The sequence below is a fragment of the Pleurodeles waltl genome, chromosome 2_1 (assembly GCF_031143425.1).
Source record: "Pleurodeles waltl isolate 20211129_DDA chromosome 2_1, aPleWal1.hap1.20221129, whole genome shotgun sequence".
Lineage (NCBI taxonomy): Eukaryota > Metazoa > Chordata > Amphibia > Caudata > Salamandridae > Pleurodeles > Pleurodeles waltl.
Genome location: NC_090438.1, coordinates 457,760,158 through 457,773,604, shown reverse-complemented (window position 1 = coordinate 457,773,604; position 13,447 = coordinate 457,760,158). Strand labels below are relative to the sequence as shown.

Genomic DNA, 13,447 nt, shown 5'->3' with positions numbered 1-13,447 from the left:
ATAGGATTTTGGGATTCCAGTCACAGTGAAATGCCCATATACATATATTTCTGTGCGGCCCTTAGCGCCCCTCTAACGCCACCATGTGTGTACCGTATCTAAGATATGGTGCTCCATGGTGGTAGTTAGGGAACTAGTGTCAACATTTTTTACACTAGTTCGGAGCTTTGCAGGATTAGCATAAAACATGTTGACGCTAATCCTGCAAAGCCCATTGAGGCCCACTGTAGACAGTGGCATGCCTCCTTTTAATGCCTGCTGTGAGCAGGCATTAAGAGTGGCAACAAAAATTACACAAAGAAATCGCTTAGATTTCTTTGCGCCATTTTTTCAGCCTCCCTAATGGGGGAACGGCCCCTTTGCATACATTATGCCTGGCTCAGGCATAATGTAGCACAAAGGGTTACAAAGTGGCGCAGTGCATGCATTGTGCCACTTTGTAAATTTGCGTGGCAATTTGGCCTCGTTGGCCCACATTAGCGTACAAAAAATGATGCTAATGTGGCACAAGGAGGCGCTAGGGGCTCCTAAATCTGCCACTAATAATCAGTCCATGGTAGATAGGGGTAAAATAGGCTATGTGGTGTGGGTAACTATAACTGAAAGGCTTTGTGTCCCCAAGAAGGACAGACTAAATGGTATTGGTTAAGTAGCTGCACAGTCAGTATGATCTGAATTAAACTATTTGTGCTAGATAGCACCAGCCAATCCTGGCGTTTTAGCAAGTTAGACTTTGCACAGTGTAACTTTTAAGTTAATGGTGAAAACACAACCAGGGCCGGCTTTAGCGCTGATGGCGCCTGGTGCAACAATCTTTTTTGGTGGATCCCCTCCCCATGACCGCCTCCTCTGATGCCCTCACTACCAACTGGCAAAAATGCCCCTCATCTCTCAATAGACCCTCTCTTCCATACATGTCATTTGTCTTAAAGCCCTGGTAAAGGCGTGGTTTACTAATCTACTCAACTACCCACATAAAACAACAGATTTTGCAGCAGGCGTATTAACCCTCTGCGCTACTTTATGGCAAACCAGAACTGCCACTGGACAAAACTCCATCTCTCTTTGTAACAGTAACAATAATCACAAGAGTTATTTTTACTGCTACCTGACAGCTGGATGCCCAAGGAACTCTGCATCAGGTGCTTCAAATTCGTAAGATATAGCTAAATACAGCGCCCCCCTCCCCCACAGGTCAGCGCCCCCCTTCAGGTCAGCGCCCAGTGCAGCCTCACCGGTCGCACCCTCCTAAAGCCAGCCCTGAGCTCAATTGCACAACTGCGTGTCTCAGAATGAAAAAGATGGTGAATAAATATCCAGGACTGGCAGGTGTCACATAACATGGGGCCCCTTGGCACCTTTGGAAACCGTTGTATTAATTTCCCGCTAAAACCAACTATATTTTTCATCAGCCATCCACTAACTTACCAGGCATACTTTCAGTATTCATCCACTGAGTCATTTGCCCGCTAGTCACCCCTTTCTTCCATTTATTCATCCGTCCGTTTCCCTATCCGCTCACACATCCTTCTGTCCGTCCTTCCCTCCCCCTTCCAACTAACGTAGTCTACCCCCACCAAACCCATCTAACCAATCCATCCATCCTTCCCAAACTCGTCAAACAATAATTACACATATTCACTTACAAAAAAAGGCTTGGCCTATTGGCTTTGTTTTAGTGTAGCTCAGACGGCAACGATCAGTAAAACAATGATTGGCTGCGTTCCTAGGCCTTGTCTTAGAAAGCCTAAAGGGGAAATTCCAACTTTCATACCCTAAAAATATTTAATTAGGTGTAGAGATTAGTGTGAATAGATCTGTCAGATGCAGCAGATTATTTCGTTTATGTTTGCTTAAGGATATCTTAAATAAATATGAGTGCGCGAGGCATATCGTTCCATGGTGTGCTTGGATCTCTAGCTTTTAATTCTCCCAAGAACTTCCGGGGTAGTCAGCAGGGCAGTCATTCCGAGGAGGGCTTCAAGTAGGCAGGTGTAGGTTAGCAAGTCATGAATTGTACAAACTCACATCTACTGAAGGCAATCTGATGTCAGTAAACAATGTAAAAGTTTGCTCTAGCACATACAAGCTTTAGGATCGATCCTTTCCAGTAACAGTACTCCTCACCCCTGGAGTCTGGTCGGAAAAAAGTGTATTTCATGACAGAATAACATCAGTGTTGCCAAATTATGATTCCTGTTTGAGGTTTTTCTTTCATTTTCTGGTATGCGGTCTTTTTTCCCTCTTGTCCCCTTTTTTCAAATGTTCGCTTCTCTATATTCTTTTGATCAATTTTATATTTTTTGTTCTCGACTACATAGAGCTTTTGCTGTCTATTGACAGACAGACCTATTGTTTCCTACACATCACATATACTTAGAGCAGGATTTCGGTCAGACTCTTGCTCCTGATGTGTTATCGATCTCAGATGTCTGCTTTTCAATCGAAAACTTTCATCCTTATTCTTGTGACTGCCCCACCCAAGAGTATTTCAGTCTCACAGTGCTGGGATTGGAAATTGTAGTCAGATTGACTTCTATTTCTGGGTGTTTTCTCCCACCACTTCTTAGGGGATTGCTCTTCCGAGGAATATCTCCAGTCTGCACAGCCTGAACTGGATACCAGAATCATGAACCCCGACTAAAATCTAGCCAAGGAAAACTAAACACAGTTCCTAATGTCAAATTCACCGTTAAATGAATCAACAATTTACTTCTCCGGGCATCTTCCAGGGACTACATTCCGATTTCATAGATACGTGTTTTTCCAACATTTGAGAACAAAGCAGCCCTAGCATGTACCTACATGGCATGATTCACGTGGCGTACTCAGTGCTATCCCATGACACACGTTTCACTTTAGTCAATTAAATTATATGTTTCAAATTAAACATGTTATCTCCTTGAAAGTTCTTCCTCTGAAATCTCAGCAAATTGCCTTTGAAGACTCTTTCTTTTTGTCCTCCCCAGTTTGTGTGCTACACCCTTCTGTTAACTACTATGTTCACCATAACATGTACACCTGGGCACAGTATGGAACAATGAGAGCCATGCCAGCCTCTTTCTGGAAGCTGATCCTCAGTAGAAAAGAGCTATTTAAGTCTCTCTCTTTGGTTCCCTTTATTACAGGAAGACACTGAGAGCCAATAATCAGTCGGAAAAAGTCAACAGTTACCAAAGGTGCCAAAAGGCCCCATGTCATGTGACACCTTCAGACAGTCCTGGATATTTATTCAATCGCCTTTGTTCCTCGTTGATAGGAGATAGATAGTTTAATTGTTCCTACAAGAGAGGAGCTTCGGGATGGACAGCGGTTTTTGAGACACTGGGTCAATTACATTTTTTTATACCAGGTCTATTGTGCTGCCTAGGTCAGAGTGTCCTGTAGCAACTAAAAAGCTCTAGAGTCCAATGACCTTTAATCAATGTCTTTAAGGTCACTCCGACACATAGAGCGGGGGGCAGCTTGGCTGCATCCTAAAGACGTTTGTGTATTGTACGACTAGCGTATTTATTCTTCATTTATAAAGGCGTTAAACTTTAATGGTGGAAATATATGCCCTATAAATTGTCCCACGATAATCTGAGGCTATTTTGTATTCTTCTGGCATCAGCTATTAAATATACCAAACATACCATACCTGATAAACTGTAAATAGAACTACCTTGATGTTGTTTCAAGATTCACCATATTTGATGACGTGGTGCTGCATGGCACTCAGGATACGTGTAAGTAAGGGGCACTTGAGTCTCAATTCGAAGTCAATGTTGTGGGGCATTAGCAGGAGTATGCCTCCTCAACGGGAGGATATATAGCGTCAATATAGGCATTTACGATGCTACGTGGGTGGACTGTTAGGAAAATGAGCGGCATTAAATCAAAAGTTGTAATTTGCCACTCACCTGGCAGTATTGCTATTTCATGGAGTCATTTGCTATGTGCAGTTAGCACTCTACGCTATCATCATTTTTGCTGACTTTTGTCTGAGTTCTCCCTTTGAAGCGTGTTCTGTGTTTTAGTTTTTGTCGGATTAGACATGCAGAGAATTTGTTTGTTTTCTAATAACCTCCTTTCATTGTATATGGTGAATCATATCCTGTGTGTTTTGTCGAGGCGTGTACGAAATTTGTGTAATTAGCCTATGCATAATTGTGTGAAATTTTGGGGGAAATTAAGCCAAATTTACTGTAGTTTTGCACAATCCAAAACTGGCATTTAGTGCTATATATGAAATTTTGGGCAAAAAAAATAGCACTAAAAACACAAGTACCACGAAAAATACCTTCTCAGTTTTTGCGATTTGTGCTGTTTCCTTGCTAAAATCTTGTCATGAGCGCAGCATAATTACACAGCATAGCATAATAGTAATGGAAATTTCCAAAATTGCCAGAAGTATACATGCATAATTAAAATTTTACACAGACCTAGTTTTCTCCTCGTTCTTGCTAACATGTTTCTCCAGTGTCTGATTGGAAGGATTGGTGGCTGAATATCAGCATTCGATGTTGTTAATAGCTGCGATATAGTTTGAAAAGCTGCGCTGTTCCACCGCCACATTAGCGTTAATTTTTTTACGCCATTGTGCCGCTGGAAGGGGAAAAATGCCACAGCATATTTACAAAGTGTTGAATGCTTGCATTGCGCCACTTTGTAACCCTTGCGGCACATTATGCCTTCACCAGGCAAAATGTATACAAGGATTAGCATCATAATTTTTTATGCCACTCCTGCAAAGAGCTGGACTAGCGTAAAAAGTATTACGCTAATCAACCTAACTACTGCCATGGTGTGCCATATTTTGAATACGGCGCTACCATGGTGGTGCTAAGGGGCACAGGAAAAGTGACGCTCCACTAGGTGCAGCGCCACTTTTCATAAATCTGCCCCTAAGTTTATTATGTTTTCACTGTAAAAGGGTGGGGCCACCGGCGTGCCAGGGACAGAACAGTGAGCATGTATGTTTGGTCGACCGTCTCAAGCCGACCAAACATACATGCGCACTACGCTGGCAGAGTAGGAGCCTCTGCCTGCTCTCTCCAACCTGGCAACCCAGTGTCGGGTTGGAGAGAGCAGGCAGAGGCTCTTACTTTGCCTCGGAGTGCCTTAGTTGGGTGCTCCGTCCAATCCTAACACTGCTTTCATGCTGCCAGCAGCGTGAAATCAGCATTAGGACTGGATGCAGTGCAGGCTGCAATGCAGGACCAGAGCCGATCGGAGCAGTGCGACGAAAAAGATAAGTTTTTAAAATTATTATATATATTTTTTTGTCATTCACCCCGTTACACGCCACGCTGTCCCGCCCCTTTTCCATCCCATGAGCCGCGACTTCTCTGATTATTGCTAAACTCCTCAAATCCTGACAGGCTGAAGGAGTGCAGCTATTGAACTATATCATGAAGAGCAGTCCACATCACATTTTATATAGCATGCATAAAAATACCTTCTCAGACTATCACTGTCTACTTTCTATGCCTCTGATTAACCCACTTTTTACTTCTACCTTAGACTTGGAAGTGGATCCTGGCCCCCATCATCCTCTACCTCATTGAGCGACTGATTCGTTTTATTCGCTCTCGACAGAAAGTTGTAGTGACAAAGGTAAGAACTGGACAGATATAATTTCTATTTACCCAACACTTACACATTAATTTCTTACTTTAATTTTAGACTGTGTAAACTGCTAATGTGTTTTCATTGCTCCGCCAACCATTTATTTTACCAAGGCTTCTGTTTGTGTTTGGCTGTAGTTGGGATTTGCTCACCAGCAGTAAATAGCCACTCTAGACGTCCCGTAATCACCCTCATATGTGAATAAGTAGCATCATGTATTAACATGTAAATATGTATATAGCAATGAGCATAGCCCATTCAACAGTCCATGTCTTGACTTAAATATGGACACATGGTGCCTGACCAAGGGACACACAGCTGTTCCAGTTTTCCCAATGGGAGTCTTTGTCCAAGGTGACATTGGTAACACTGAATGGACATTCACATATCTGGTTAAACAGTTATTTCAAACTACTTTGCAGCATATCCCATATGAGGTGATGTAGGGCTTGGTTCACAAGTCATGCTGATAGAGCCCTATTCACAAACTGCATTTTGTAGTATGCATAGTAGTACTTTAATAGTACTGCTAAAGTACTGCAAACTGCTGTTCACCAACCTACAAGAGTAAATCTTCACCCCACCTCTCCCATATTGTTTATGTGGTGGTCTCACACACATTGTAGTAAATGTGGGAGGGGCTGGGGGAAATGTCAGGGAAAATAGGAATCCATATTACTAAATGGGAGTGATCAAGGGAGGTGTAAGAAGAGGTGTAGGGAGAGTTAGGGAAGAGTTTAAATAGAAATATGAACCCCTCTCACAAAAGTGTAAGCACATTTCTATTTACAAACTGCACTTCTACATTTACTACAGCCAAAAAAGGTCAAACAACTGTAGTAAATATATTCCAGCTCAGAGCTGGACTAAGTCCAGCACCAGATATGGGCAACTTCTAGTACTGCAGCACCCTACCATAGAACATTATGTTATTTTTTCGCAATAGTAACTTCCACACATACATTTGGCTCCACCTCGTTTTAGGGGCTGGAGAGTGTAAGTCTACACTTTTCAGTTACCTTACATACATGAATGGTGAATAATCAAAATTAGTAAAGTTATTAAATTGTATGACAGTTAACTTACACCTGTAACTTACTCACAAGTGTAAGTTAACTATGCGAATAGCTCCAATAGTGTAAACAATTAATTTATGATTTGAGGAGGATGCTCTAAAGGTTAAAAGAGTAGGTTTAGTAGGTGCCTTGTGAGCACATATGCATAAGACTACCCTCCATTCTCTGCAACTCAGTGGTGGCATTACAGCACCATAGGATTGAAAGGTGTTTACTACTACAAAGAACATACAAGGGAGGTATACAGGACATTTAGGTTAGGGAATAAATATAAAGCTGCTGTTCATGAAAGAAGAGCTCCACATAGAAGGAATATGGCAAGCAAAATAAGTCTTACAGTGACAAACCAATGCTACACTAAAACCTTTTGCAAGCTGGCTCTTAGTAGATGTTTAAGTTTAAGCACATATACGTTCAGTAGCCTTTCTGGATTTAACTTATAATGATTCTTAAAAGGACTGATAGCAGTAATATTTGAATCATAAAGTATCACGCATACTACCTTACTGATGTTAAGGATTATCAAGGTGTGTGACATAATAAATAGCCATCAGCCACAAGCCCTTGGTGTGGATGGACAGGTTAATGTCACATTTAAGGGTAATAAAACGTGTTGCTCAGTCATTCTCTACTGACTTTATTATTTAGTCTTGAAGATAGGTAATATTCTTTCAAAATAAATGGGCAGTATCACTTTAGCTAGGAAAATAGGTGTTCAGAAATGTCTCTCAAATTTAATGCATTGTGCAGGAAAATGTGGTATCTAAATATCTCCTGTGGCACGTCATGATCTAGTCTGATGAGAATGAATCGATCCAGTCTTACTTGGCGGGTGGGGTGGCGAAGGTTCATAGTAGGACCTCCCTCCTAGATACATTGTTGTCATACCATTCTCGTAAACTCGTAGTTACCAGGTCACACTCTGAAGGTCTGATATGTTCATCTTCACGTGGGTGTATTTGTTAATTTATGTTTACTATATCTACTGCCTGCCAGAAAATTGATTTTAATAGCAATGACTAAGCAAACTTGGAAAACAAAAGAGAAAATTGCATGTAACTAATGTATGACTCAGGCTCAGTGTTGTTATCTCGTTGTGTAACATCTGTGCCTAAAGCATTGACAGAACCACTAGAGCTGAGGCTATCTTTAAATAGTTATCATACCTCAGACTAGTGCTGTTTTGCATTGCTTTCTAAATCGCAGTCTGGGCGGAGATCTCCCTATGGTAACATATAAGGAAAAGTAAAAAGGTTTATTAAACGTTTAATACATAGTAAAACTATTTTTATATTAAATATTTATGTAAATAAATTTATGTATTTCTTTTAAATGTAGAATAAATAAAAAAATGCTGCAGCATAACCCACTTAATTTTGAATTAAATCTTTAATTGATTTAAATATATGAAAAAAAATCTGAAGTTTAAATTAAAAAATAAATGGTCTCCTAAAGTACATAAAACTAAAAAAAGTTTCATTGAATTTCCAAATTAAAAAGTTAATAAAGAAAAAATAATTAAATAATAAATATGTTTTATTTTTAGATCTATTTTGATATTAAGTTACGTTTATTTATTTTTGTAACTATTCCAATCATTTAATTTAATTTAACATTTTATAATCGAAGGGTTCTATTTTCTGCCCTAACTCCATCATTTTCTATGAGATAGTGTTGCAACCTCAGTGGCTGGCAATGTATGGGGCTGGACATGCTACTGTTTCTTTTTGGCAGTAGTAACTTACACTCATAATTTTGGCTCATCCTCCTCTTTCAGTGTGGAGACCTGTAAGTCTATACTTTTGAGTAACTTTACGCTCGGATTTTGTGAATAGCCCAAAGTAGTAAAGTTACTCAAAAGAATAAAAATAAACTTACAAGTGTAACTTATCACACGTTTAAATTTCCTTTTTGAATAGCCCCATTTAATTTATATTCATGCCCAAAAGGAAGAAAAGATCTTCTAAGATTGATCCTTGGACCTACTAATCTATTAGATGTTCAAGGTATATGAGGAAGATGATAGACTGCAGATATGTTTTAAAGAAATATGACACATTAGACTTTACTGTATGTCTATTCCAGGAACATTCTGTTATAGATCTGTTAAGATTAAACATTGAATGAATTGCTAGTGTGCAGCTCTTCTCCAGGTTTACTATCTTCCAGAAGAAGTCCTAATAGGGGAATAATGTACTTGTAGTATTTAGTTCTTTTTGCACTTCAAGGATAGAATTTCCATTAGAAGCCAGTTCCGAGGAACAATTTACAAATCATTGCATGTGTACACCTGCACTCCATGCTCAGAATCTTCAACCAAATACCACATCTTAGGAGTAACATAGTGATTGCCTATGTACAGTTGTTCTCCAGGCTCCGATGTTGGTTAAGGAAGTAGTAAATACCTGGGCACATATTTATACTTTTTTAGTGCCACATTTGCGTCATTTTTTGACGCAAAAACGGCGCAAACTTGCAAAATACAATTGTACTTTGTAAGTTTGCGCCGTTTTTGCGTCAAAAAGCGGCGCAAATGCGGCGCTAAAAAAGTATAAATATGGGCCCTGGTTCCTAGTGGGAGTCACTCCAGTTTTCCAAGATTCCTTTCAGATATTGACAGGTCTGAATGTATGATTAGTAAGAGAGCAGCTATTATCAATTCAGAGAGTAGTCAATAGAGGTGTGCAAGGAATACATATGAGGAAGGCCTTGTGGTAGAACTATCATTTGCAGCTGTTCTACTACAAGGAGCACATTTCATTGCCCATGACCTCACCTTTACAACACTGAATGATGAGCAGAGCCTAAAATTGATAGATAAGATTCCCACTGGCTATTCGTTTCGGATTCGATGAAGTCCCTGCTGCTACAACGGCCAGCCCGTTGAACAAAGCACCAGGCCCAGATGGGGTGCCTGTGGACCTTTATAAGAATAACATACAGCTGTGGTCCGCTATATTTACTGATGTCCTCAATGCTGTTGCTTTTGGTATTCCCTCTTCTAGGCAGACTGCTACTATTGTGACTGTCTTTATGAAAGCTAACTGGCCAGATCTCCGCTGTTACAGGCCTTTTTCAATCCTGGACTTTGTGGTAAAGATTGTGGGGTGGGGTATTTTGTACAACATTGAGGACAAAAAGGAGCAAAATAGCTCCCTATGCATCACCCAATGTGGCTTTAGGGTAGGTTTAGGGACTGTAGAACTGTTTAAATCTGCATCTTATCTTTGGGAAATATGGGATTTCTAAAAATAGGGCCCATTTTACTTGGCTTTTATGGACCTTAGTAATGCCTTTGACCGTGTGAATTAGTCTAAGCTGTGGAACATTTTACCTTTAACCTTAGTGAATTTCCTTCGTGCCTTGCATTATGGGGTCAGTGCCTTTGTAAGATATGGAACTGAGCGAGAATGCATAGACTCTTTTGACTTTTCTCAGGTAGTACGCCAGGGTTGTGTCTTGGCCCTTCTCTTGTTTCTTTGATATATTATTGGATTAAACTCATTCTTAGTATCACAGGGGGTAGATATGCTCAAGGTAAACATGACCTTCATCCCAGCTTTACTTTACGTCAGTGATGTGGTCTTCCTATGCTGCAAATAAAATGGTCATAGGGATATTCTCGATCTATTTATCCTTTTACGGATAATCTTGATCTGTAAACCAATAAAGCTAAGACCCACTATATGGTCCTATGGAAGTAAATCAGCAAAATGAATCCAACTTCTATTAAGGGCAAAATAGTCGCAAGGGATAGTGAGTCTCCCTACCTAGGTATGATTCTAGGAATTGTTGGCTGCCATGCCTTGCAAATCGTTGTGTGCATTTTAATCAATCAGTACGGGCCCTCTTTGTGCTGTCAGCAAGGGTGGGAAGCAAACCTATGCTGCCCCTGTTGGATGTTTACAGATTCAAGTGTTCACCAGTTTTGACCTATTGTGCTGCTATATGGGAATATCGAGACTGCTCGACACTTTAACAGCAGGAGCACAGTTTCTGTAGAAGATTGTGGGGTCCTAGCTCAAGTAGCCAAAATAAGTTCTTCACAAAGAATTGGGTTTATCATTCGCAGAAGATCACATCAAGGTTGCTCCGCTCCTCTCATAGTTGGCCGTCTGGGGCAATCTATACATGTCCCTTAATCGAGAAGTGATCTTAGATTTCTTAAACTGTGATAATGGGCTGAAGATCCCATGGTTGGGTTGTAGAAAGAGAACTAACTGTCTAGGCTTTGGGCAGACCTGGTCTGTTTTCTTCTCCCCACAGGCTGGGCCAGGATGAGAGGGGTAAGATGAAGGCGTTATTTATGAGATCTGCCTCTGGCACTAGAGAGCTAAGTGCTTTGGCCAGATCAATGATGAGATAATATTTAGTCATTAAAGTTTGTGACAGTCCTGAGCTGTACCTTTCCTTGGAAAGAAATGTCTAGGAAGGGAAACATCCTTTTTTATGACTTTTTTTTCCGAAGGTCGTGGTTAACGAAAGCGCAACAACGCTTTTTTTAACCACGACTTCGGTTTTTTGTGCCTTAACTACGTATGTTCTGAACAACGAACATGCGTGGTTAAGGTACAAAGAAGGGACTTGGCGAAGGTAAGTGTGGGTTTAGGTTTTGGGGAGGGGGTGGGGGGTCAGGGGGTTTTAGGTTTTGGGGTGGGGTTGGGGAGGTGGGGCGTTTTTGGTTTTGGGGAGTGGGTGGGGGGTCAGGGGGTTTTAGGTTTTGGGGTGGGGTTGGGGGGGTGGGACGTTTTTGGTTTTGGGGAGTGGGTGGGGGGTCAGGGGTTTTTAGGTTCTAGGGTGGGGTTGGGGGGGTGGGGCGTTTTTGGTTTTGGGGAGTGGGTGGGGGGTCAGGGGGTTTTAGGTTTTGGGGTGGGTTTGGGGGGGTGGGGCGTTTTTGGTTTTGGGGAGTGGGTGGGGGGTCAGGGGGTTTTAGGTTTTGGGGTGGGGTTGGGGGGGGTTGGGGTGAGGGATGTAGGGTGAATGGTGCCTATTGCTAATGATTTTATCAGGAATGCCTTTACAAAGAAATATCGTTGTTAAGGCATTCGTGGTAAAATCATTAGTAGTAGCAACGAGGTCGGTGTTCCGACCTCGTTGTTAAGGCAGTAGTTTTTTTTGCAGTCGTTGTTTCGTCGTACAGTCGTCTAGGAACGCTCTTTGCTAAGCAAGGTTCGGGTCCGCTCAGTTCAAAGCTATCTCTACTTCCCAACAGGCTAGTATAATCCAAAAAGTATTTTAGTATGGCCCTGTGACAAATCTTGTCTGCAGACTCTGGAGCAGTTTACCTTTTTTGCTGCTACTGCGAACCTTTTAGGCACACCTATTTATTACCTATTCTTAAAGCTTGTGGGTTTCGGCAATACAGACTTTTTCTTTCATATGTTGTCTGAGCCAGACGTTTCTTATGCAGTAGGGGGATTTCTAAAATGAGCACTGCGTTGGCATAATTCTATAGACATTTAGGTACTTTTAAGTCTGTATTTTATTACCTGTTAATCATGCTACCTATGAGATTTTAAGAAGTTATGGTTTACTAATGAATTTTACATGGATGTCATTATGTATTTATGTATATTTGTGTCTTTTATGGCCAAATTCTGACCGAATAAAGATTTTTTCTGATTCTTTTTGATTCCTCTAGATAAGAATATATTTTTTAAAAGAAGGTTAACATAATCATATCCGGTTTTCCGGGTAAGATTCTGTACACAGAAAGATGTTGTTATGGTGACTTATTTATGCCAAAACTTTGTGGCCCTTTGTACAGGCTGTGATGCACCCATCCAAAGTGCTGGAGTTGCAAATGAAAAAGAGGGGCTTCCGTATGGAAGTTGGTCAGTACATCTTCATTAACTGTCCCTCAATATCCCGCCTGGAATGGCATCCTTTCACCTTAACCTCTGCCCCGGAAGAGGACTTCTTCTCTGTGCATATTCGATCAGCAGGAGACTGGACTGAGAACCTCAACAAGGCCTTCCAAGAGCTGAAACCATATGGACCAAAGTAAGTGGTATTGTTCTCTGTCATTAAGTAATGTTTGTGACATAAATATTAACAATATTCTAAATTAGTTATTAGTGCAGTTAATACTGCAGAGACAGTCTGGGTTATACACACAGGGCACTATGAAGAGCACAGAGTACTCCCCCTGGCAACTGAATGTGAAAGTGTGCAAGATACTTTTGGCAGGCTTAAAAACGTCGATTGTGGTAATAACAAAAGTTACTATTAGTATTATTATTTTTATAAACTGAATATCTGTTTCATAACTACTGCAGATTGTCAGTAAAAAAGCAAAGTAGTATTTTACTCGTAATGTATGGAAATAAATTAGCTGGTTTACCCACTGTTAGGATACGATTCGTGGTGAAGCAGATTATAAACGTAGGTACCTTTTCCTTCACACGCAAAACCTTTTCGCATGCGACCTTTTCCTTCCCTCACGCAGTCTGCTGACACGTGACATTTCTGTACATTTTCTCACACTATAAACAGCAATTACGACTGGAATATTTAAGTGCAATACAAATGTCCAAATATGTGTGGGAAAAGCATGGGACATCTAGGCGAATACCTACAGTTAAAACTGTGGTGATGTTAACCTGTTAACCTTATGTGAATGGACCACTTCCCTGAAAAAAACAACGAGGTGAATTTTATCCATTCAGAAATATCTCCATTCTTGGCAGATTTTCTATATTCATACATGACATTACTATGTGTAAAAAAAAACTCAAATTCTGAGTTTGTAAATCAAAATC

The 13,447-nt window shown here is 40.7% G+C and overlaps 1 protein-coding gene across 1 annotated transcript in view; it reads left to right on the top strand.

Moving 5' to 3' along the window:
- The window catches only part of NOX1 (NADPH oxidase 1), a 74,150-nt gene that overhangs the window by 48,375 nt on the left and 12,328 nt on the right, over nucleotides 1-13,447 (top strand). The window contains exons 8-9 of the mRNA XM_069213282.1: nucleotides 5,506-5,598; nucleotides 12,454-12,689. Coding sequence (XP_069069383.1) covers nucleotides 5,506-5,598; nucleotides 12,454-12,689 — 329 coding nt within the window. The remainder of the gene's footprint in view (nucleotides 1-5,505; nucleotides 5,599-12,453; nucleotides 12,690-13,447) is intronic.